We start from the raw sequence: 26,690 nt of genomic DNA, 5'->3' as shown, positions 1-26,690 counted from the left end.
CAGTGCCTTTTTTTACCATATATATATTGTTGTGTAAAGTTCAGGCTTCTTTTCAGTGATCAAGGGTTACTGTAAGTTCCTACTGAGACTATTCATGTTCCCTTACAGTTTTCTGTAGTTAAGTTTTTTAGCTGTTCTCAAAACGTGAGAAAGATGGGATGGGATAAAAGGGGTTTGTATGGAGCATACCACAATAATGTTACAACAATTAAGTGCAGGATGCAATTCCTCAGTACCACTTGTGTGTAGACACTGTACACGGGGGAAGTATCACCTCATACAAGATCAGAAGTTATCTCATTTGTATCCCTACTAGTTCAATATATGATGGTGGCCAAAGAAAGAAAGCAATTACTCAGATAAGAAGCAAGACTGCATTCTTGGGGGTTTGGAGGGGTTTGTTTGTTTGTCTGTTTTGGGATTATTTTTTTGGGTTGTTATTGTTCAGAGTTTTTTTATCACAAAGTTGTCCTGACCTTATCCAAAGGAGCATGTTCCAAAGGAAAAGGGTAGAGCAACACTACCTTAAGTCCTTGTTATTCTTGGCTAATGGAGACAGATTTTAGTTTATTCAAATCAGCTCTGTGACTCATCTGGTTCTACTCCTTGCTGGCATGGAGATAAAATACTGCAGAGAAACAGTGGAAAGACTTTTGGTCCAACAGGCTTTGATTTTAGCAAATCTGTAAGTTATGTCCTGATTGTAAACTTAGAGCAGTGGAAGAGGAATGTACATAATAAAAGCATTCAACATTATATAGATCATATATAAAAATCACGGAGGACTTGTTAACAGGGAGATATTAACATGGGAAGATGTGTTGTCCTTCGGATTAGCATTCTTATTACACTAACCTTTTCAGTCACGTCTGTGTTTCTGTTTTTAGTATGCAGAGTATAACACTCTCATTAACAGCTAAGACTAAGTTATAACAGATGCTCTATTACAGCCACGAACCCCCCTCAAACAGCTCTCAGGAGTTCTATGACTTAACTTACTCTCACACACATTCTTTTCCTCCTTTGTCCTTGCTCTGTGAGTGCTTGGTACAATGGTAAAAGAAGATAGGATTGTAAAAAATTCTTATTCAAATGGTAGGAGTGTTAAAATAGGAGGGAGAAGGCAGGTGATAGTTTTGTGTAGACTTTCACGATGAAATCCACCCACTCCCACTGCTCAATGTCTTCCTCTGGTTGGCTGTACCAGACTTTTTTCTTACGTCCTTGCACAGGCACTTCAAAGTGTTTTACAGATTACACTCTTCTAAATTCTAGTCAGAATTCTAGTTAGAATAAAGTCTTCACCTGATTTCAGTTCAGTGAATCTCAACTGCTTATTGTTTCAAATTATTTTTCCTAACACATGGAGGCATCTATCACTGCTTAACACATTTTGCTTCTGGAGCTCAGCAAAGTAATGAACTCCCTGTCAGATTTATTCTGAGAGCAGACTTTTCTCTCATGGGAAGACATGGCATTTATCTAGGAATAAAACCACAGGAGTAGGTTGTTTTCCAAAACTGCCTTTGAGAACATCCAAGTTTCAGTCTGAGCCATTTTGAGGAAACACCCTTCTTCCCAACATGTTTGTGGTAGAATAAAATTTAGTGCTAGTCAGTGATATGGCAGATTTTACTGAAAAGTTGAAGTACTTTTGATGCCCTGAAGCATGTCCAGTGAAGGAAAAGGGAAGTCAGCATTTCAATGCCACCTGGAGGAGAACTAAAAATTCTAATATAAATTACAAACAGTTAGTTTGTCTGTGAGAAAAGGAGTTTTCTAACTGTGTATTGTATTATCTCAATAAATAGGGAACAGTTGGAAGCAGAGCATACTTACGCTTTCTTTCCACAGATGGCTTGCTGGTACCAGTTTCTGCAAGTGCTGAAGTATTTCTTTTTTGTTCCCATAACTTGCTGAAGAGCACAAACATTGGGGCTATGGGTGGAGTGAGAAACATTTTAAAAAGAAGTTTCTGTGCATTTCTGTAAAAGTTCTATATGAAATAGTGGCAAATACTGTTTCTGTTGAACAAGAAATTAACATCTGGCTTCAGTTCCCAGGGCAGGTGCGTTTTCAAGCAACCACAGTGCAAGCTGCAGGGACTCCCCAGCTGGGTTCCTTGGCGAGCCCACCCTCCCTGCAGTGACAGAAGCTTCCCCTTCGTTCTGGTTTGACCCTATGTCTCTGGTGGGCAGTGATCACCTGCTGTGCCTAGTCAAGTCTCAGTATGCCTTCCATTTCTCCCTGCAAAGTGAATTACCAGCCACCAGGGACTGCATGGTGAATGCCATCAGGCTCTTTTCATTAAGGTTTTTGTCTTGTACACATCTGTGCAACGGAAGGTTGTGAGGAGATGGGGAAGAAAAGTGCCTTGTTCTTTATGTAGAAGGAAGCCCTGTCTTCTGTAAATCAATCAGCTATTTTGATTACCAACCCCTTGGACTACCGCAGGCACCTAAATAAACATTCTGGGAATTACTGGGGACCAAAGGGTAAGTTGGCATGTAAATAAAAGAAGTCACAGACTTCAGATGAGGAATACATGTTCCTTAGCATGGTAGTGTACAGAAGAGGAATTTCTTATGGTCAAATTCCACAGTGCAATTAGGCATTTTGTCCCTAACTTTTATACTTCTGCAATTGAAAAATTCCTCAGTTCAAAAGTTAGAACATATATTTTGCATCACTGGGAAGCCAGTGAATCGTTTTTATTCAAAAAGCTCATTGTGTGTATGTAGCAGGCAGTGGGAATTCAGCAAAAGAAGATAGGATCGTAAAAAGTTCTTATTCAAAAGATGTTTTTTGCTTAAGAACGACTACAGGAAAATATATTTAGACACATGTGTCTCCCTGACACCAGCTGTTCAAATTATTTCTGTGTCTCCAAACAGCCTGGCTTGTAAGCATTGTCTTTTGGAAACCCTGCTGAGCAGCTTGCCGCACTGGTCTAGTGGGAACAGAAGTTTTACAAAGGGTTCCCAGTATATGTTCCCATGTTAGAAAGCATTTGAATAGAGCTCATGATTTCCATTAGGATGGAATAAAAAGAGAAAATACTGTGGGATAGGTGTCAACTCCATTCAAAAGTTTTCAAACATATATTAAACATATCTGACATCTCATCACATTAATTATGAACCATAATTAATTTCAGTGATTCTGAATCTCATGTATTTGATCCATTGAGAAATACTGATTTGAGATTTGTCTCCTTTTTGTGAAGTTTAACAGAATTCTGTCTCCTTTTGAAACTCCCTGGAAAACTTTTTATTTAAGAACAATTCATGTAAAATTAACATAAAAAAAATTCTACTTGAATGACAGTAAGAAGTCACAGTGAAAAATCACATTTAATATAATGCGAGAAGAAAGGGGAGAATAAAGATTAACAAGCTTCCTTTACATTAGAAACAAAAGCCAGCTACTCACCCCTGGTCGCGTGCTCTTATTCGACTATGAGTTAAAATCTTGTCATAGTGAGCAAAAGCAGCTGCTTGTTCAAAAGCAGACAACAAAAAAGTGGAAAAGGTGAATAAGAAAAAGATCTTCATCTTTAGTCCTCTGTTGCCTCTGGCAAGTCTAGAAGAGAGAAGTGGCAAAGGGATTGGAGAGCTGACAATTTATATGCATGTTAGAAGGTGGTGGGAGGGAACCACAGGATCAGTTTGAAACTTTGTACCACCCTCCTGAGAACTGCAGCTTTTGCTGCCAGCTTCAGTAACCTAAATTAGTACTATACATTAACCATATAAGCCCCTTTTATTCCCCGATTGGCTAATTTCTTCATTGTTACAGAGAGCTTATAATTTTTTTCTGCTGACACAACAATAGAGAAATTTTGAGAAATTTATACTTTGGCTTACGGTTTAGTATTTATAGCACTGAGGCATCCCGAGGTCATGATCACTGTGAGTGGTTTTATTCAAACCCAGAGGAAGATGCCTGTTCCCACAAGAACAGCAGTTCTTTCCTTTGTTTTCCATGTCCTCGCTGTTATCAGCTATGAGCTGCTTAGCTACAGAAGTTGATGAAAGTTCCAAATACTGTCGTCAATAATCCGAAATAGCGTTTTTGTCTTGAGAAAAAAACACATTCTGATTAAGAAGTAGTTGCTCAGTTAAAAGCAGTATGTTTGAATATTCATTTTAATTCTAATGATAACAATGGCTATTATATAATGCTTTTGTTCAGAACTTTATGCAAGATATGACTACATATCATATAAAAATCACTATCTGAAAATTTGAACATATACCTTTTTATATGTTCGTCTGTCCTTCAAAGACTCTCGTGAAGTAAATGGAAAATGTAACTCTGAGCTGTAACTGAGGAAACTGAGACAGAAGTGGCGGGCTCAAGCCTCCTATGAAGTGACAGTCTAAAGATTCCAGGGGCAGTTAGTGTTTGGACTGCAATCCAGGAGTTTGCAATTTTCATGTCAAGGAAAAATTTCTGCTATTTACATGGAAGTGTTTGCATATGAATACAATTACAAGGGAAAAATCTATAGATCATTTCAGATTTTTATGAAAATAAGGTGAGTTCTCATGGCAGTACTTCACTTTGTTTCTTCCTCCAACAAGAGAGAGCAGTGAGGTGAATAACTAGAAATGGATGCAGCATTGGACTGACATACCTGGGACCCGCCTATCACTATAGAACAGACACAAATAAGGCAAAGAGCAGCAGATGGAGCCAGGGGCTATTTCCTATATATAATTATAGGTAAGGGTTACAACTAGGCATAGGTATCTAGATAGTTTTTGATTAAGGTCTTGTCTTAGGTAACCATAGGACTTCATGGTTTCTAAGATTAAGAGCAGCGATATTTGGTAATGGTAGGTGGGTTTCTATTGTACCATGACCTCTACACATCCTACCTGCAAAAAACTCAAGATAGCTCATCTCACCTTTGCTGGAAGCACCAGCATCTCTAGACTCTCACTGTGTGAACTCCACACCTGTAACCTCACTGTTGGATCAGCTGATGGAGGTGTCAGGTCAATTCTGTGATATAATATCAACAGTATTAGGAGAATGTCAGTGCTGTGCTCCTGTTCCTCTCAGAGCTTTTTGTCTATTTCTGGTCTTTGCCACAGGAAATACAATGAGAAATATCACCACTTAAGAGTCTAGATATGACATTTTCAGCTGCTAATTGGCCTGAGTTGATTGCTCTTTGCAGTTCTCAATCTAGAGATGAAAAAAATTAGAGGATACTCTGCTAAATTAACTTGAAAAACTTCAGAAAGCCCCAGAACTTTGCCAGTAACCTGTTTTCTTGGGAGCACTTCTCTCCCTCATCTATCTGCTCGTGGTATGGCTCAGGTTCTTCTCTTCCACACTTAGCAAGTAGCATCAAAAATTAGGAGACATTAATGCTGCTGCATTCACTGACCTCCTGTCGTTTACAGAGCTATCTACCACAGTTAAAGATGGAGCAATCTGAGCTGGGCTAGTATTTTTCTTTCCAGATTTTTCCAGCTTTCTGACTAGTGACCCAACGTCAAATCACAGAGAATCCCATATTTTCTCTACATAGACTACAGCAGGCTATAATTTGACACAACCATATAGCAAGCCTGGTGATGTAATTATATTTAATGAGGCAAATGTTAGTAAAAAATAGTCAATGAAGACGTATTGTTCACTGAAATAAAACAATATGTGGAAAAAATTAAAATAAACTTATTTTCTGAAAAAAAATCTAAATTGCTGAGTGCGTTGTTCTGGTGAGCTGTGTAAAAATGCATAGATCTTAAAAATGGAAAAAGCTCATCGTTACTGGAAATTACTTTTTAAAAAATAACTGGACGGAAATTGTTTATAATTTAAAAACTTCAAGTGAAAACAAAGTAGAACAAAAAGTCTAAAGAAAAAAGAACAGCCCAACTACATGAGTCCTGTTCCTTATTTATGTTCATATTAGTCTAGATATAAAAGACAATAATGGATACAGGCTTTGGTTTGCCTGTAATATAACAGCGTGCTGCACAGCACACCTGAGTAACCATTTTAATTTGCCAACTACAATTACTATCGTAATTCAGCAACATTTTATTTGCTTATGCTCATTGCTACTTTATTTAATTTGTTGTTTAACTATCAAGGTGGCTGCAACACCAACAGCAACCTTAGGTTTTTTCTTCCTTTGGCTAAATACTTTGTGCTAGTATACTTCCTAAGTGATGTGATGTTGAAGTCCTAATTATGTATGTTAAAAATTTTAATTATAAAATACATTAAAACACACAATTGATTCGAAATATTGTTGTAGTAATAGGATTATTTATTATCCACAGCAGAAGGAACACATCCAAATGAATACCTGGAATAAGAATAGAACAAGTGTTGATTTTCATCTTCCATGAAATGTAAATAGTGTCAAGAAGTAAAGTCTATTCTGAACAGTTTATTGTATTTCTCTAGAGACCTCTAGTGGAGAAAACTCTGTAATGTAGTTTTCGGAAAGCTGTGTTAAGTGTTTACACTAAGAATTTATTGTATAATAAAGCAATTCCTTTTATTATTCCTAAAGAGTATTAGATTAATTATATGATGCAAAAATACTTGCAGTCAAATATTTAGAGGTTTGATTAACTGCTTTTACATCAAATTGAAGTAGTAGAAGCATCTACTAGTCACTTATGGCCAATCCTACTGCTGATGTGCAGAAATTTAGAAAATAAGAATGGAAGTAAATTGAGGGTTTTTCAAATACACTCTTCTCAGTTAAAATCTGCAGGTGTTTCAGGTCATTTACAAAGGGTGACATATGTTATACATATTCTATTGCTTTATTTTGAAACTTTGTTTTATAACTTATGTGTTTACTTTTTGTTGTGTGTGTGCTCAGTGGAAAGAGAAAATGCGCACAGAGTATTTGTACAAAAAGAGAGGCTATCTCTATATTGCAGTTGTTTCTTGACTACTTAGGTTTCCTTTGAAACCTTGATTAGGAAATTTGGGATTTTTTTGTCATTAATTTCACTTAGATCAACAATTTGCTTCTGGAGTAACCTTCAGCATGTCTTCTTATCAAGTACTTTGTTTTTAGGAATACCATAGATATGTACCAGAAGAAGCCAAACAACTCATTGCCGTTTTGGACAAACTAAGAGGTTGATGTGTATAGGAGATTTAGTGTCTGTAAGTGCAAGGTGATACACTTTAGAAGTAAAGTCTTCAGTTGTAATGTAAATGAAAATTAATGCAAACAAAACTATCATCACAAATGAGAAATGGAAATAAACCTCAAGGAAGTAGCTAGGAAAGATATGCTGGTGGTCCTGTGAAGAGGATGATCATGGGTGCATGGCTTGATAGTCACAGTCAGTCAGTTGAGAAACTAAAACAAATTAGCCTAAGAGGGCACCTTATTTTTTCCTGCACTATCACCAGCATTTAGATGCTAATAAACCTGCTTAAGTTACCCGTTTATTGTCTATCACATCAGGGTTTTACTTTCAGGTATCATAGCTCACTTCTGAAACATCACAACCCTGCTTAACTGCTGATTTTTTATGTGATAGCTTTACAAGCTAAGCTTCACATCACCTAAATTTAGCCATCTCAAAGTCAAGTCTACTCTCCTTTTGTCCCAGGTGGAGAGAGGGCAATTCAGATTTTATGTTGAAAGATTTGTGTTCTCTCCTCTAACAGCAAAGCAGATCTGGCACCTAGTTTGAACTAGACTCCTAACCTTTTGAAAGCCCAGTGCCATAATAGGAGAATCCCAATGTTCACATCTTTTCTTTGGTGGTTTGTTTTTCAGGAATAGACACTTTAAAAATATACTATGTTAAATAGGATTACTTACAGTATGATATGTTTTCTGGTGATCAGCTAGTGAGCTGGTGATTAGCTGCTATTTCCCATCTTAATGACTAGTCCCACAGGGTCTCTTGCTGATACTCTGCATAAATTTTCACTTTTTTAAGCACAGCTACTCCACACCTACAGGAGCTAATTAATTTTCCTTATACTTTTCAGTTTGTTGAAATATTTTAGACTCTTTTCATAAATCCCATTAGGCTTCTCATTGCCAAACTACACAATTTAAATCTTTAATGTTTCCCCATTACCCAGTTCTTGATTTCCAACCCCAGGGAATGACTGTTTCTTAATAAATCTCTCAAAAGTTTTTCATAGTATGGACTGATCCTTCTTATGGATTTTGGGAAAAATCTACAGCCCTAAACATCAAAATATTCTACTTTCTCTGTATCAAAGTGACACTAAAACTCCCAATATATGAATTGCTATTTACAGTCAGTTATAGGCATATGGCAAGATTTTGTAAAATATTACAGTTCAGCATAAGTTATGTGGTCTTATTCCTCAATCCAGGTCTGCATATTCAGCTCAGTTACCATGAAAAATAAAATAAGGATTAGGCAAACTCCTTGGGAAATGTGACTGTTGATTCCTCATTCAACAGCAGGTGATGCTGTTGCCATAGACAAGCATTTCTCTTCTTTCTAAGTGAGCACATCTAATAATGCAGCCTGAAATAAATTCCACTGTATTCTCAAATTTTTGTGCTTTTACAGCACATAGTAAGTGTCAGTGCAACACTGAGATAAGAGCTGAGGGAACCAATCAATAGGAGTTAAGAAGAAATTCAGGCAGCAGTAGAACGTAGTACGTGGTCCCAAAGACACAGTAGATGTCTACATCAAGGATGCTTGTGTTGTGCACCTCTAACTTTTCAAGGATGCTCTGGTATTATGCAGTATGATAGTGAACTACATTGTGTGTCCACACTCTCTATTCTTTACTATGTAAAGGAAAAAACACAGACAAAAAACCAGAGTCCACCAGTACCACACAGTTTATTTAGTTAGTGAGCATGCTTCATTGCAAGTATTTTTTTGGTTGAGGTTAAAATGACAGCAAATTGTCATTGTTATTAATTTGTATCCTAAATGGATCAAATAAATTCTTATTTACTCTGTTGGAAAGTTTTTCAGATTTCAAAGGTCATTTAAACTACTCCAGCACAAGTAAAATTTGCCATGCTTTTAGTTAAACAAAATGCCACTTATTGCAGTGTCTGCAGTGTCAGAAACACTAAGGAGGGGTCCTCAGGATATATATGCTACAAAAATGATAGCTGTTTCTTTTGGTTTGAATTTAGTGATGGTTAGTGTCAACTTAAGATAAAATTCTAAGCTTCTTGCTATTTATAGACAGTACAATCCTGACTACCATGATGCCTTCATGTAACAACCAGGCTTTGCAACATGGAATATACAGATACTAGACCATGAATCAAAACCACAAGAAAGATACTGGAATTTATGGAGGTGGTGGTGTGGTGTGTGGTCATTGAGAAAGCTTTGCATGAGAAATCAAGAAAAGAATGGGAATAATAAGCATTTACAATGAAAGAGATCTTTTTATTTAGGCCTTTTATCAATAAGACTATAACAATAAAAAAGCTGCTGTTGCTTTGCACTGAGAATAATGTAGGAAGACTTAAGAGTGACTCCAAATGAAACAAATACTTTCAGGTTTTATAGGGTGGTAATGTTAAACACAAGAATTCTGGAAGCATTCTGGAAGACATGAAACAAGGAGTACCAAAACTGAGGTGGAGTGAAGCTTTAAAGCTTAACTTGCTCAGGTTGAACTTTTGTATATATATATGGAAGTGAAATGGATTTGGCATTAAAATGAAGGTTCATTAGTCATTTTTTGTGTCAAGATTCAAGTTCACATGCTATAACTCAAATAGAGTTTTTCTAAGTAAAGAAGGTAGCAGTGTCACCTGAATGTGGGAAAAGAGAAGTGGTCTAGGCAACTAGAATGCAGTTTTTTGAGAATTATCTGTCAGATTCTAAAAGATTTCAGGAAACATAATCACTAATATTGTTAGCAAGATCTAAAAGTACTTCCTGTTCAGATTATTTTTTTAAGTGAAAGCAATGTAGTTTGGTTTCAGAAGTCAGTATATAAACTGAATGCAAGATTTATCACTGATAAGACAGTGATAAATACTAAAAATAGATAAAAGTATTAGTCATAGAAAAATATATCTCAAAAATAATATAATTGTATTTACAGAGGTGGCTATAAAATACAAAGAGTTTTATAGCTCTTGAGTTTCAAGAGCTGCTGGATATCCATGGCTTCCACTCAAACGGAGCAGGGAGGGATTTGACCCTGGGTTCCCACATGGTGTGAAATATCAGGCATCTCTGTCTGACATTCAAGCTTGTCTGACATTTCACTGCCCAGAGCTGAAATTAAATTCAGGGAACCAATTCTAGACATGACAAGACAGACTGCCTTCCTTCTTGTCATTTACATTCCTGCGTATCCTGTCTAGAGACAGGGCAATGATCTGCTGTCTCTTTCCCAAAACCAGTTTTAGTACATGGCACAAATTTTAGGGCTTTCCTAGTGTGTGGTTAGGCTATGGTATTGTAAATGTAGAGTAGAATACCAGTATGGGTTCTGAATCAGGACTTCTTCTTATTCACTCCAAAAAGTTGATAGTTTTTCTGAGCCCTGTGAAACCTTGAGATGTAAGCTTTCCTAAGAAACAAAATGCCTCTTCCAGGAACGGAAGTATTTAAGTTTTTAACTTTTAAAAATAATTAGATCACTTAATAAGCCAAATAAATAATTCTGCCAATAAGAACTCAGTGTTGAGGCATTGTCTTATACCCACATCACTTTTTAAGCCCAAATGGAAATTAAGCACCACACAGCAACTCGCTCAACCCATCCTCTCTTCCCATGTCCACTCACCCCCTGCCTTGGGTGGAATGGGGAGAAGAATCAAAGTAAAACTTGTATCGTGAGAAAAGAACAGTTTAATATTGAAAATAAAGTAAAATATAGTAGTAATGGTAAAATATAATAATAATGATAATAAAAAAGGATAAACAAGTGATGTACAATGCAATTGCTCACCACCCACTGACCAATGTCAGAATCCCTTTCCCAAACCCAGATCAGCCTCCCTTCCAGGTAACTCCCCCCAGTTTATATACTGAGTGGGCATGATGTTCTATGTTGTGGAATATCCATTCGGTCAGTTCAGGTCATCTGTCCCAGCTATGCTCTCTCACAGTTTCTTCTGTGTACCTCCTCACTGGCAGAGCATGAAACAGGAAAACAAGGCCTTGACTTAGGGTAAACATGACTTGGCAAAAACCCAAAACATCAATGTGTTATCAACACCATTCTCATTCCAAATCAAAAACACAGCACTGTAACAACTACTGAGAATAAATTAACTCTACCTTAGCTGAAACCAGGACAACCAGTGAGACCTTTCACTGGGTTTACATTTGTGCAAAAAACAAAGGACAGTGAAAAAGACATCAAATGTGGCCTGACTTTCATTTTCATATACAGTGTGATAAGGTCGAAACTTAAATGCTTTTATGATGAAAACCATGAGACTGTCTTCCTCATGAATAACTTAAAATTCTCAAGTTGTCTTTTGAAGAGCTAAGATGATATGAAAATACGAATAATGTCACCTTTCTAAAGCAGATCATACAAACCAGCTTGAAGAAAATCAAACTTCTGCTTTTAATGACATTTCATATAGATTCACACTTACAGAAAAAGGGTGTTGCTCTGGTAGATAAATATGAATTTCAGATTTAGATTTCAATTCAGCAAGTCATGTGAGCATTGTATTGCATTTTAGACTTTTCAAAGCATGCACTGTTAGATTTGTTCTGTAGTATGTGTGTCTGCATGAAGTTTTTGCATATTTGCACATCAGGATTTTTTTCAGTCCTTTCTAGAATATGTGACTTTTCATAAGAGATGACAACTACTGTAGCTTTTATTATTAAACTAAAACTTTGTTCAGTTTAAAGATCATGATTTGCAAGGCAAAATTACACAAACAAAGTCATGCAAAATATAATCTACCTTGACAAATCAGTAGATTTAATGATCCAATGTTAAAGAAAATTTATTTTCTCCTTGACATGGGTAAATGGTTGAGAAAAAGATTAAGTATATCAGCATTGTACTTTGGAGGGAAAATTAAAACTTTATATATAATGTCAGGCACACAATTATTATTTCAATGGTTCAGTGGGTTACCATAGCAATACAATCCAGTGGCTTTTGAAATACTTTATTTATCTTAATCATTGGGGGGAGGGGTTATTGTATTCAGAAGCAAGCTGAATCAAAATGAGAGAACCATAATATCTTGCTGCAGAAAAGCTGAATTAATAGGAACCAGACTGTAATACTGGCTTTTAGAAGTAAAAACCGTGGAACAAAACAAGAATCCACATCCACAGAAGATCAGAGATATGGCAAAATAAAAAACAGATTAATGAAAGTTCATGAAAATATCTAAGTGTAAAATTTCTGGATTTGTTATGCCGATGAACAGAATTGTTGTTTGATTGTTCTGTATCTGAAAAAAAAAGTTTTATGATTTCTCATATCACCTAAATAGTAGAGTATAAGACCAAACACTGCACTAAATATCTTGAATGCCAGAAATATCTTTCTTGAAGATAACTATTGCAAAAGGAGATGCATTTTTTGGTGAGGAACAGATTTTCCTTTTCAATTATACATAAAAGTTTATATCAGATTTTTTGAGTGATTGGTTAAATTTTTACATTTTGAAGTACAGATTATAGCATATACTACAAACAGCACCAATCTGTCAGATCATTAAATAAATTTTAATTTCTCTAAATATCCTGGGTTTTAATGAAATGATAGCTACCAAACTATTAGACACATGGCAGCCTCCTCTTTTCATACCTAGTCTGTGAATTTCTCACTTCAGTGCTGCTGACTGCTGTGGAGGATTGATATCAGAAAATTTAAATATTATGTGACTGACTCTGAGGCTATCTAAGCAAATAACCAGTGCCTACAGTTCTTATAAAACTCGGACTGTTGATTGATTAGTTCTTATGGTGTGGAAAAGATTAGCTTCTTAGACCCTAGCAACACAAAGAGAAATAAGTTTATGTGTGTAGTTGTAACTGATAAGGCACAAAATAAAAATTAATATATTTTACTAATTTTCAGTGGACACCAGACTTGTAAATCACTGAGTGATAAACTTGTTAAAGTTCTTTAACAACATAGAGGATGCATTCTCACATATGGGAAGAATTCCACCTACAATTCCGTGCATCTTTAAATTCTTTTAAAAGTGTGCCCTGGGATCAATTTTGGAAAGATTAAATATTTCAAAGTCAGGACTTTGACACCTAGTACTATGCATGACCAAAGTTTCAATTTGAGAGACTAGAAGAGAACTTATGGAATACAGGATGCTCCAATATAAGGTCAAATCTTTGTCACAATGACATCATAATAGCCGAGTATACAGTGAAGAAATAGGTCTTCAGAAAAAAGCCTACTTTAGGGAGAGGTTATCTTAGACTGAATTTCTGCCTTTTTTTTTTTTTTTTTCTCCTCCATTTTAAGAGAAAATCTTCTACTGAGCTGTATGATCTCAGTAAGGTCTGAGAAATGTAAGGACTACTTTGGTCCAAGACAAGATGTGATACCATGTCCTCCTTGCCCCTGAGAACAAGTCTTGTTGGGTTTTTCCTGACTTCTATGTTCGACACAATCTTTCCTTGATGTGAACATGTCATCAAAGATGTATGGAACAATACTTGGTCAATATTATGTATTGTGTTAGTTCTAACTAAACAATAACCTCCAGTTCTAGCTTGAGTAATACTAGGTAGTTCTAGCATGAGTAATCATCAGTTTCAAGGTTTCCTTTTTGACATGAGTTGGTGTCTAAATTGATCTAAATTTCTTCCTATGTTCTGCTCACACAGGAGCAGAATGATTATGATTATTCTCCCAAATACAATTAAACCGCGGAGTTAAAGAGGATGAAGAGCAAAAAATGGGAGAACAGCAGCCCTGAGGATATTGATATTTGTTTCTAACAGATGGTATGAGCTGCCACAGTCTGAGAGGGGGTGGGGCCATGACACAGCGCAGACAGGTCCAGAGACAAGGTAGAGGTGCAAATGGAATACTTTATTGTGGTGTGTCGGGGTTTTATGGGTTCAGGCGGGGAAAGGGCTGGAACATGGGGTGGAGCATGAGACAGACAAATGGGGGAGCAAATCGGGGGAGGGACGCAGGCAAAGGGGGAGGAACGTGGGAGGAATCGGGGAAGGAAAGGGCGAATGGTAACTGTCTCCTCTCTGCAGCTTCTCCAGCCTATCAGAGAGGGGAGTGGGGAAGCAGGGAGCAGGCAAGGCTCATGGCAAGCCCAGGCATGCCCAGGCTGTGCACTGTGTAGTGTGGGTACAATGCGATACACAAATCCGAAACCACATAATAGCGGGAAAGTCCATAAAATAAAGTCCTGTCAATTGCTGTATGTCTTTCTCCATGCCTGGAACCATTTCCATCCTGAATCTTGCTCCTTCACAATGGGCATAGAGTTTAATACTGAAAAACATAATGCTTTGCTCTCTCATTTTTTGCAGTGCTTCCAAATGCTTTGCCCTTCATCACACCATTGCTTAAAAACATTTAAGTCCTCCTTCTCTTTCACGTAGCTCCCTCTGGCAGAATAAGAGTGGCTGAAGTGGCAAGGAAATAACCTACATGCACTTTAAGGAACCCCATAAGTCTTCCAGAGTAAAATGGAAGACATACAAAGGAGAATGAGGCTGTCAAAATAAATTATAATCAGTCCAAACTGTATATAAAGTTGATAGCAGATTTTTAAACATACTGCTAACATTTAATGAGAGTTGTGACAGCATGTGGGGGTTTTGTTATTGCAGAGCAACTGCACATTCATGTTGATGCCTCACCTGGACTTGCCCTAAAGTTTTGGATGTTACCATCAAAGCTGGAGTCTTTGACGTCTTGAACTTTTGAAGCAAGCATAGGTATAAGATGTGTGACAGAGGGCAAAACCCAGCCTCTAAAGCCCTGTGTACTGGGGAGCCATGTGCATATTTAGTTTAGGAAACTCCTCTTTGCCTAAGGTGCCATCAGAAATGGTGCCTGACTTGGTCTGGTTCTCAGAAAGTCATACAGAATGGTCCTTCAAATGCCTAATTTCTGTCTGCAGAACACCCCTCCACAGCTAAGGGTTCAGACAGAGATTTAAGAGAAAGGGTTGTTGGAGAACTAAGCTCTTATATAGCACATGGCTGCTCTTCTTCTCCAGAAGAAACATTTGGGACCACGTCGAGCAGAAGTCATTAAATAACAACGAACATCAGACCGTGGGGCTGCAAGGCGGGCTGTACCAGAGGAGTCTGGAGCTGCCCTGTGCCAGTCACAGCTGTTTTCAAACTGCTGGCAGTGGACAAAACCTGCCCGTCACCCACCCCATGTCCACCAAAACTTTGTACCCTGTTTTGGTTTAGTGTTCTACAACCCATCCAGTAAGGACAAGGACCCTGGCTGTCTTCCTGGTTTTGTGTTTTGTGGAGGTCAAGGATAGTGTTTTGTTGAGGATGTGTGTGTGTGTGATGGTCCCTACAGCTGGAGAGGAAAGGGTAGAGTTGAAGGCTGCTTGCTGAAATCGTCCTTAAACTTCTGTTTAACAAGGTAAAGTTTTGTGTGTGTTGTACATCTTTTTATGTTTCTGAGCATTCACAGTGAATTCTTACATTTTGTGTAGTTTTACCTGTCTTAAAAAATGATGTTTAACGCCATAAGACAAATCTGATTCCTCTCATAAAATTTTTATTTTCTTTTTAATTATTTGTGTTTGAAGACAAGAGTGTATTTGTTTGGATTTAAATTACAAGATGTCTTAAGGGTTTTTCTTCTCCATAAGACTTCGATTAATTTGACTTTCTCAGTACAGAGGTTCTCACGAGGTATCTTTTCAGCAGCTATCCTGGAGCTCTATGGTTTATGAAATGAAAAATTAAACATGTGCATGTATTTCAGCAAATAAATCAATCAAGTTATGGTGCACTTTTGGTTCCCAAACATTGTTTTATTTATTTTCCTGTTAAACTGAAGGCAAACAGATGCCAATCTTTATAGGTCTTGAATATCTAAAGATATCAGAGTTGTGTTCCAACTGTGATTATTTCTGCAGGCAAGGTTTCTTTGCAGAAAAAGCTTCTGGAAAGAGCAAATATTTACTGGTGCATTTCAGAGAATGATTATGAAAAATAATTTTGGTAGAATGCATTCTGTAAAAACAGCTGAGCCAAGGAACTTTGCACTCCTTGGTTGTCATGATACTGTTGGCACCTGTTACAGAGGCAGAATATATGGATTAGTGCCTGTTGTATATGCTTGTGTTGGTGTGCAGACCACAGAGAAGCTTGCTCAAGCACCTGCATTCCAATGCCAAACAATACGTTGTGCTTGAAAATCCTTAGGAGCTGCAGAAATCCTACTGGAAAAGGATTAGCCTATTAGAAAGCCTATTCGCTAAGTAAATAACCCCTAAGTCAATGATTCTTAAAATACAAAGATGTTTAACAGCAAAATAAAATTAAAAAAAGATAGAAAATTATATGTGGTATTGTTATTATTACAACATATTACAATGTGTTCACTTTCTTGTGTGAGTAAAACTGTTTTGTCTTACACTAGGCATGGAATTGGAGGTGCTAAATGGAGCTCAGTATCTGAGTTTGAAGTCAGTTCTTCCAGAGAAAGAAAAATCTTTCCCATCCCAGGAAGCATCAAGGGACTGCAAAGAATATCAACCAGATAGATCTGCTGCCATTATTCTTAAAATGCTCTCAGAGTAAAAGCTGTGACTGAAGAGCTGTGTCTGCGGAAGGCTGCATACAGATTGTGTTGCTTAGTCCTTTGGGGCTACTGAGAACTGATAAAGCTGCCCTTCCTTGAGCCTGGGCAGGCACTACGGCTTGGGATCAGGAAATTATAAATGGAAACTCAATGCAGAAGTTGATTTCAATCAGATGTCTTGCATTTACCCTTTGTGTAACTTCTGTAGTCCATAATTGTCAATGAATGTCATAGAAAGGAGGACACAAATCTGAAGATTAATCTAATACACAAACCAAACAGAAGTGAGAGGAGTTCCTTTTGGCATTACCAAAAAACTAAATCCAGCAGCACTTCAATATGGGTTGAATGGAAAAAAAGGAAGTCTCATGGTTAAATATTTTATTCTAAAATGAGTATTTTAGAATTATTGTCAGATAAACACCCCTAAATTTAGCAAAAAGTTCTTTTTAAAAAATAAACTAACTTATTTTGCTCTTCAGCTTTATAACTGAGTCATGGTTAGCTTAGATTAAAAATAAGTGACCGCACATAAACATTAAAAAGGAATTTGAAAGGCACCCACTCTACTAAAGAATGTTATGTTCCAGAGCAAAGAGTTTTCCTTCATTTATTTTATACATTATAGCCTTATCAAGTTACTGATTGGTGAAGTAAACTTTCCTCTAGGGACTGCAGATGCTGTAATATGGTAATGATACAAAGAAAAGCTATAGTTAACTGTGGCAGGGGTCCTCTAAGAAGTGAATAAGTATCCTCTGACATAATAAACAGCAAGAGTTTTAAATGAGTCATTACAGTTTATGAAGTCAATGACAATTCCTTGAACAAATGCATTACTATAGAATTGTCTGTGACAATGATTAGAGATTATCTGGAAAATATCATCTGCTGCAGTAGAAATACCATGGACTTTTAAACCTTAACCTCCTCAAATGCACAAAACTATTTCCATGTCCACCCTCCTTATAAGAAAAAGCACATACCAATCTAAAAGAGGATCCCACAGACTAGAAGAATCAAAGGAATCAAGTATTTTGCTACTAGCACTCCCATATCATGTTTTGAAGGCCTGCTCTCAGAGAGGGGGAGTTGACCATGCTGGACGTTGACCTCTCAGGGATGGATGGGTTTCTGCGTTTTGAGAAGCTGAGGACTGGTCATGTGGCTTCCCTGAGCTCAGAGGTACAATCTTTGTACTTGGTCTAGGAGTACATTGCAGGCATTACAACCCGATGTCACTTACCACAAAGTAGCCTACACCACTCCATACAACTCTCATTGTAGGTGGAGAGTGAGAGGTGAGAACTTAAATCCTGGGCTGTCTACAAGCAAACTCTTCAATTTTTAAAGTGTTCCTTCTTGGAGGCTTCCAGAAACCCACTGCATTGGTGCCATGGTTTGAGATCCCCAAAATCCAATTCCCTAGTCCAAGCCCCCTCCCACATCTCAACCTGGTGTGAGATGGGTTTCCAGGCACCACACAAGACTCAAAATGGGGGAAAGGGAATATATATTACAATGACTGTACAAATAAATAGTATAATACATCATATACAATCTTAACTATTTCTACCATGACATAAAAGTATTTACAATGGATCAAATCTCCCCTCCAAATAAAAGTCCAGGAGGGAAGAAGGACAGATCCTTTCTGCTTTCAGAGCAGCATTCTCTTCAGAGTAGCAGTCTATCTCTCTCTCTTCCACGCAGCAGCTGTAGCTGGATCTCTGCCAGTACACACGAGGGGGTATCCAAGCCCTCTTGGCCACTCATCTCCAAGCGAGGGTCTTCTCTTACATAGGCTGTGTACACTGGGACAAGGGTCACTTCACTATGTCATACCACGAAGTACAGGGGTCTTCGTGACGGTCCCTATCTTCAGGGGATTCAAGTTCCCTACAGAGCTTCTGTGCTCTGTCTCAAGGCAGCAGGGGGGCCAAGGTCACCCCCTCCGCATTCCTCTTCTGAGCTTTTTAGCTCCTTCCTGCAGTGCTGTAGCACTCCAAGACTGAAAGTCCATCTTCCTCCTCTCTCTAGGAGGGGTCTCCAAGGAGTTTGGGGTCTTTTGGTTCAGTTCTTACCCCAAAAACTCTGCCTGTAGAGCTTAGGTCTGCTCTCTCTGCTGCTGGTTTTCTTTCTCTTCAGACAACTCCGTGTCCTCCTTGGCTGCGTGCTGTTTGCTGCTCCTTATCTCTTCTGGCTCTCTGCCACCGCTCTCTGGACGCTGCTCCTGCTGCTTCTTACAGTGGAGAAAACTTCTTTAGCTTTCTAGCTACAGGTACTTAGCCCAGCTTTACATTGTTCCAAGTCCCTGCAGCCCCCAGCCAGAGCCCCCCAGGGGGGCTCCTGCCCTTTCTCCTCGTGGCCTTACAACATGGCTAGTTCTTCAACAACAACTACAACTACCTTCTTTTTCATTCTGCTTGTGATGTGTTTATATTTTGCAGAAGTGCTCATTGGGTAAAACCTCAAAACTTCAAGGGTCACCATCCCCTGGAGTTTTACCATTTTATAACTTCAGGGGGAAAACTGTTTCCCCCCACCACAATTGGAAATCTAAAAAATCCGTAATTAAATTGTCAGTGGAGAGGATAATACATATGGCAGTTCTTCCAGCTGTACTGTTCAAATTTCAAGCTCTTCGGTTTTAAAAGAAGACAGATAGAAAAGACTGAAGAAAGAAGTCGGCTCCAGGCATCCCCTCATCCAGTTCCCTGCTCAGAGCAGAATCAGAATGGGTTTCTCAGAGCTGTGTCAGGTTTTGAGTATCTTCAGGGATGGAGACTCCACAACCTCTCTGGGCAACCTGTTTGAGTGTTTGTTCATCTTCAAAATAAAAGGTTTTTTCTTATGTTTAAATGGAATTTCCCGTATTTCAGTTTTTGCTTATTTCTTCTTTTCCATTTACTAGACACCACTGGGTGTCTGTTGTCTTTAAACCCTTCCATTAGTTATATGGCTTTTTAAAAAACAGTTATCTAAGTTCTTTCAAAAAATATCTAGAGACTCAGTTTCTTCTTATGTAGAACAGAATGTGATTTTTCTTGTTTTTTTTGAACTGATGAACCAAGAATATTAAAGCTGAGTGATCATTTTATTATTAAAGAAATGGCAACAGAAACAAGAAAATATGAACATGAAAACTTATCTGCATGAAAGATTTTCAACCATTATTCTTGGTCCTTGGCATATTTAAGCCCAATGCCATATTGCTATAAGGCCCGTAATGGACCTTTTATTTCCCCTTACAGATGTAGCACAGGGTACTTCACATTACACTCCCTTTAAATTCTGAACATGAAAACATAAGCCTTCAGCTAGGACAATTGCTCCTATAATGGTTCAATTTCAATTGTTTTATATTAACCTTTCATTATTGCAGACTGCAGCTTCTTGGTCACGGAGTTGACAAAAATGAAAGTGTGTTTTCAGCAAATTTAATTTGTTGTGGCTTTTTTCTGTGTTACTTCCACATAGTCGTTTTCTAAACTCAAAGAGAAGAAATAGATCTTAAGCTAAGCCAAAATACATTTCAGTAAATAGGTACTATAATTATCTGAACATTTATGCTGCTTTTAATTCTGGGGTGGAGTTAATTTTCTTCACAGTGGTTAGTATGGATCTATAATTGATATTTGTGCTGAAGACAGGGTTGACAATATAGAAATGTTTCTGTTACTGATGTGCAGTGTTTGCACAGTGTCAAGGCCTTTTCTGCTTCTCACCCCACCCAACCAGTAAATGGGCTAGGGAAGCACAAGAAGTTGAGAGGGAACACAGCCAGGACAGCTGACCCCAGCTTAACAAGGGAGATTCCATACTATATGATGTCATGCCAGTGTATAAAGCTGAGGAAAGGAGGAGAAAGGGGTACATTTGGAGTTACGGTGTGTTTGTCTTCACAAATGACCAATACCTATGATGGAGCCCTGCTTTCCTGGACGTGGCTGTACACCTGCTTGCAGATGAGAAATGGGGATTTAATGCCTTGTTTTGCTTTGCTTGCTTGTGCAGATTCTGCTTTACCTATTAAACTCTTTATCTCAACCCCTGTGTTTTCTTGCTTTTACCCTTTCAATTCTCTCCCCCACCCTAATGCAGAGGGAGTAAGTGAGGGGCTGTGGGGGGCTTAGTGGCTACCTGGGGTTAAACCACAACACTAGTTTTTTAAAATATGAAATAAAAGTCCCAAATCTTAAATGTGTTTCAAAAGAACTACTTAAAACATATTCACTAACATACTTTTTTAGATATGAATGAACTTTAAAAGCTGCTTGCAACACTTTTCCTGCTTTGCCTTTGGTAGGTGAAAGCTTAATGAGGATCAGCCACTATGAATTTGGTGTGACTCATGAGAGCTAATCAAGACCAAACTAGATTTGGATATTGAGTACACAGAAGAAACTGCTTATATACTATCCACAGCCCAAATTGTGTTCACCAGATTTAGTAACTGGTTAGTTTTATATAATTTAAATAAGCTAACAGGAAATGTATGGCCAGAGCAATAAGGGAGATAGTCATGTAAGCATAAGTTATGAAGTAAATTAATAATATTTAACTAAAAATTATTAGGGTAAATTTATATGCCCATGTAAAAAAGATGCATGTAAACTGGTAAAAACTCAATTCAAAGTTCATGATATGTTTTAAAAAAATAAAATCCTACAGTCACCTAAATCTGTCTTTTTTCTCAACTCAATAGTTTTAGAAGGTGTATATTTAAACTAGGATCTCCCCTGCTCTGGTTTTCTAGGTTATGGTTGTCTCAAAAACCTGTAGCAGTTCAGATAGTGCCTGATGAAAAGAAAATAATGTTTTAATTATGTCACTCAGAAACAGTGTAGACTCCTTTTTTTCCCTTACCACTGTCAGACAGGAAACTTCATAATCTAACAGATTTCTATAAAAATTCTCTGAAATATTTTTCTCAATTGCAGTTATTTTTTCCACACTTATGACATGTAAAGACTGTCACAGAGACATTATTGTAATAATATCTTCCTGTTCTCCTCCTAATTTTAGCAGTAGGATCAGTCTGTGTAGGATGAAGCCTTTTATTTCCCAGTTACAAGGTTGAACCTATGTCTTTACTCACAGTGGGAACCAGATATAATTAAAATACGTAAAGATGACTATTTAGCATGTCAACTTACTTTTCTTATATGTGAGGAACACTTTAAATATTATCATAACATCTGAGGATTACTTAGAAATACTTATTCCAGAAGAAGACGTAATGCTGAGCTCAAATATAATCATCCTCCATATTGGCCCAACACTGCTGTTCCAAAAAGAGAGATGCAAACTGAGATGAAAGTTTAAACAGAAAAGAAAGAAAATGGATAAAAAAATAGCGTTGCTAAAAGCTGAAATCTTGAATTGATGTATTTACAACATCGAACACTACTGGGCTGTTTGTATTATTTTTGATGCACAGCATATTGCATCTAAATATGAATTCCAAGCAGTGCCCATAGATGGACCATGTTTTATTCTAATAGTTACCTAGATGTAGGCCCTAAGGAAAGAGCAGAATCCTGTGCAATGCAACATAACAAAAAGAGCCCTAGTCATGGTCATTCTAGACTTCTGTATGCCCCTAGGGATGTGAGACATAATACATTGTGACAAATTGCAATTATAAAGGTAGAATTAAGTCCTGTTAGTCAGAAAGTAAAAACAGAATAGTAGTAAGAATTTTTGGAGCCTTTTCTGTAAAGATTCACTGTATTTCACATTCCTGGCTTTTCTCAGTGGCTTGGAGAGTTCTTTAAGGAAAAACCTCAGAAATATCACAACAAACTATTTAGCACAACTCTATGACAGCCTCTGAATATCAGAGCTGAATCCTGTAGCTTTCAACCAAAATTCTGAGCAGTTTTTGCAGGGAAATACTCCCTTTGAGTTTCATGTATTTTTGAGACTTAAAATGTTCTGTGTTTGATTATGAGGCTAAATCATGTTGCTCTTTTAATGCAAGAAACTAAAAATAATGTACTGCCCTTTTCCTGAAGATATTAGTGGTTTTCAATCAGCTGAGCAGGCGATGACACCCTGCAATACTGCACAGAGAGACTTTTGTTGCTTCGTTGACTGATTCGTGTCAACATGGTAATGTGAAAATGAAACAAGGCCAGTCATTTTGCAAGGGGCAGCTGTATGTGTACATTCAATCCACAGCTCAATCTAGCTTCAATTTCCGTGGGAGTACATGTTATGTGGAAGCTAAGCATGCAGTGTCTGTACATTAAGGACTGTTTACTCTTGGTAAGAGTAAGCATCTATAAAGAGCAGAAAAAAACTCTTTGCCAAAAGTTTTATGAAATAACAGCATTATCTGCAATAAACACAGGCTAGTAAGTGTAGGATTTTCAATTTGTTAATTTTTTTTTTATAAAAGGAAGACATGTTTTTGAGTCTAAGTTAATGGAAAATCAACATTATTTTTCTGTTTGTGTGCTAAAATTTTTTTTAGAAATAGGTCTTAGACTTCTAAGTGTGTTGGCCTCAGACAAAAACAGCTACTCCACTGTTTCAGTGTTTGGTTTTGTTTTATTTCCCCCTCCTTGTATCTGTCATTTTAGGTATGTAGAAAACACTTCTTTTAATTCATAATACTTTTCATGCTATCTGATTTTTAAAATTTCCTGTATTGTGAACATTTTCAAGACTGTTAGATGCATGGAAAATGTTTTCTTGTTTACTGTAGTGTTACCTGGGGTCTGTAGCTTCTCTATAAAGGTCTAAAAATTCAGTTTGAAATTAAATTTTAAAAGACTGAAGTGATAAAAATAGGCAAGAAGTAATTCTTGATAAGCATCAAGACTAAGCCATCAAAAACTAATGGACAAATAAAAAATGGATGCAAAATTAGCAAGTCACCAAAACCTCTTGCTAGATTTGTTTTTTCAAAGGCAATGTCAAACTAGTAATATAATGCTTCAAACACCAGCTCATTTAATCTCACAGAATATTAGAAATCAATCTCTTGAATTTGTTCAAGGCAGAAAGAAAGACAATGGAGAAATGATTTCAAGTCATCTTTTACCCTTTTTATTATGAGATTCAAATGAATCCAATTCCAGTATTTGAGCTGAGCAACTGATTCATAACCCTCCCGTTCATACCACGCAGCTCAGTTTTCTGTCAAACTGCAGCGCCTGCGGATGTAAATATTTCCAATAGTCAGAAGTCTTGGCCTGTAGATACAATGATAATACATAGTAATATTGTTGGAATTTACTTCTAAATTTTCCAGCACATCTATTAACTTAAACAGATGTAGTGAGGTATGTTCCATCTTGCTCTTCAATGTACCTACTTCTTTGTTTCATGGGATAATCTCATCTGAAGTATAAGGACATGAACTAAGTAAAGTCTTTCTTCCAATTGTATTCCTTCCATATCTTTTAAACTGAGAAAGAAATATGCCAGATAGGAGGGGGAAAAAAAAGAAAAAAAAAGCATGACATATTTATCTGAATTTCAAGAATCGTTTTGACACAGCCAGGAGATAAGTCAGCGTTGTTATGCTTTCTTTGATATTGGTGACAGTGTCACAGAAGATCAGCAAGAAAATCCCACGTGAGATTCCAAAGCTGACTAATGAAAATACTTCAAATGATATTTTAATACTGTCTTTATGTGGCAAATTGATTTCCCAGGTAAACTGGGTTTTTCCTAGTTTCTTACAAAAAAGTTTGCCTTTTGCATTACTAACAGCCAGTTCCAGGTTTATAATTGCTTTTATTTAATCTTTCATCACTTACTTCTCCTGACCATGCTGAATAAAACTTGGCTCAGTATCATACATCTGGTTCTCTCTTCATCAGCTCCAGGGTGTGAGTGTGTGGGAATATTTAAGGTTTCAGAAGTTATTCATGTTCTGCAGAAATAGAAAACAAACAAACAAGCAAAGAAAGAAGTAGCTCCCAAAATTAAGTGCTCTTTCCCCACCATACATGGCCCTTAATGAATAAACTTTTTCAGTATTCATTTCTCTGGGGAAATGTGGGCCAGATTTGGGTTAGAGTCTGACTTTCTAAAACTCTGGATGGTTGGCCTGTTTTAGACAGACTTAAAAACCAAAACACTCTCTCACATATATTGTGCTTTTATATTTTTTGTATTATCATTATTATTCTTTAGACATGACTGTTAAATTTCTACAAATCATACCTAATGATTTGGTAAGTAAATAATTTTTGTAGACTCTTAAAATGAGCAGAGCACATTTCTCAGCTGAAATCCTGATGTTTCCTCCATGTGGATTTGATTTCAGATCAGAGCCACATAATTCAAGGAAAATAAATTCATTTGGGAAATGGTCAGGGAGTTTTATATCTTGGGAAGTTACAATCCTGTAAAAATAAAATCAGTAGAACCAGTCCTTAGATGAGGTCTCTCATAATGGTTTCCTGACTTAGAATCTCTCAGTTAATGAAATTCTGCTGAATTACTAAATACAAAGTCTGGATGTGTTGCAAAGCAACCCAAGGAAGCCACTGTATCATTTAAAAAATAGGTGCTGAAAAAAAATCCCTCTAAATTTACTTAGTAAAAGTGAAGGTAACTAAGAATATTAATAAACTTTATGCTAACTCTAATTTCATAAAAGCAGATCTCTCTCATTTTTCTTTTCTCTATTTACTTGTTTTTCTTGGTGTAGAACTGAGTTCAGTTAAATTAGTCATAGAGAAAGACTATTTCCATGCTTGGGTAGCTGCATATGGGTATTCACATTTGGGATATGGCTGGACGATATTTTTCAGTACCACATGTAATTCATCCAAATAAAACTATTTCTGGTATTCCCCAGTAAACTATCCTGTAATCCTATGGACAAGGTCCCAGGTTATGCTGAGATGATTCAACATAAAATATTGCATGATTTGCTCTTACTGTCTATTTTTAGAAACAGGTAGCCGAAAAATGTAAGATATTTATCTTTATTGGAGAAGTAACACATTCTCTGTAAAAACAAAACATCAGATAGGGAAGAATAGAGGAGGAAAAATGAATGAAAATTACTGCAGAAATGAACAATTGTGTAGGACTTTATGAGTTTCTCTGAATGTGCTTGAATACTTATTTGAGACATGTTGACTCAGAAAATGGTGATGCATGCATCTCCTGACTTGTAAACTCTATTCTGTAGACTAAAAGGCTTAATCATTAACCAGATAGAGTTATTTTGAAGTTACTATTCTCACCTGGCCACACTTAAGGAGCAGTCTATGCTGTCCATTGAATTTACAAAAGGTTAGCTCAATGCCTTCAGATGTACTAATTATACTAAAAAACCTCATGAATCTCTGAAATCTGAAAACTCTATGGGCTTTTTTGGGGGTTGCAGGGTTTGGTTTTGTTTTGTTCTTTTCTTAAGTGGGAAGTGGAGTTTAGGGATACAGTATTTCAATCTGCAAAGATTTGCTATTACAGGAGAAAAAAGTCATTTTACTAACCTGCTGAATTGAAACACATGGATTTCTAGAAGGTTATTTTATCTTGCTCATTAACCATGAACTTTTATTGTCTGTTTAAAAATCTATGGAATGATTTTATTGTGAATGCCTTGGGTTTCTTAAAAAGCTGAGCATATGAAACAGATATAGCTGGGGCTTTTTCAGTTCCATTGAAGAAAGTATGCAAGCTCTTATGAATTAACCCTTGATTCCATGCAGTGGAAGAGTTTTTCATGAGTTCTGCTTAGTCAAAGCATGCTGTTAAGAAAGACAGTCTTGTATCAAACATTCTGTTGAAGAATTTTGAGTGCCCAGATACCATAAACTTCACCTTTTACAGCTCCCAACAGCCATAGCTATGTTGAAGATATACATTCTCCTGTAACTAGGCACTAATTATTCACAGAAAAACTCAAATTAGGAAAGTCATAGAATTTCTCATTAAATCCTGACCTATGAAAAAAAAAAAAAGAATGCTGTGTGAAGTGTTAAGCT

At 37.0% G+C, this 26,690-nt stretch overlaps 1 protein-coding gene across 16 annotated transcripts in view; it reads right to left on the bottom strand.

The window, feature by feature from the left end:
* The window catches only part of POSTN (periostin), a 32,731-nt gene extending 29,087 nt beyond the window's left edge, over nt 1–3,644 (bottom strand). For 3 of the 16 annotated variants that reach the window (XM_064645820.1, XM_064645821.1, XM_064645827.1), the window contains exons 1-2: nt 3,433–3,643; nt 1,840–1,938 (exon numbers count right to left, since the gene is read on the bottom strand). In XM_064645820.1, coding sequence (XP_064501890.1) covers nt 1,840–1,938; nt 3,433–3,554 — 221 coding nt within the window. In that variant the 5' untranslated portion in view covers nt 3,555–3,643. Of the gene's footprint in view, nt 1–1,839; nt 1,939–3,432 lie in introns of all 16 variants that reach the window. The other 13 variants (XM_064645818.1, XM_064645824.1, XM_064645830.1 and 10 more) reach the window with 8 other exon arrangements.
* Between the last annotated feature and the right edge of the window lie 23,046 nt (nt 3,645–26,690).

The sequence above is a fragment of the Pseudopipra pipra genome, chromosome 2, assembly GCF_036250125.1.
Source record: "Pseudopipra pipra isolate bDixPip1 chromosome 2, bDixPip1.hap1, whole genome shotgun sequence".
In the NCBI taxonomy this organism is placed as follows: Eukaryota; Metazoa; Chordata; class Aves; order Passeriformes; family Pipridae; genus Pseudopipra; species Pseudopipra pipra.
The sequence above is the reverse complement of the archived record's forward strand: the minus strand, read 5'-3'. Positions and strand labels throughout refer to the sequence as shown.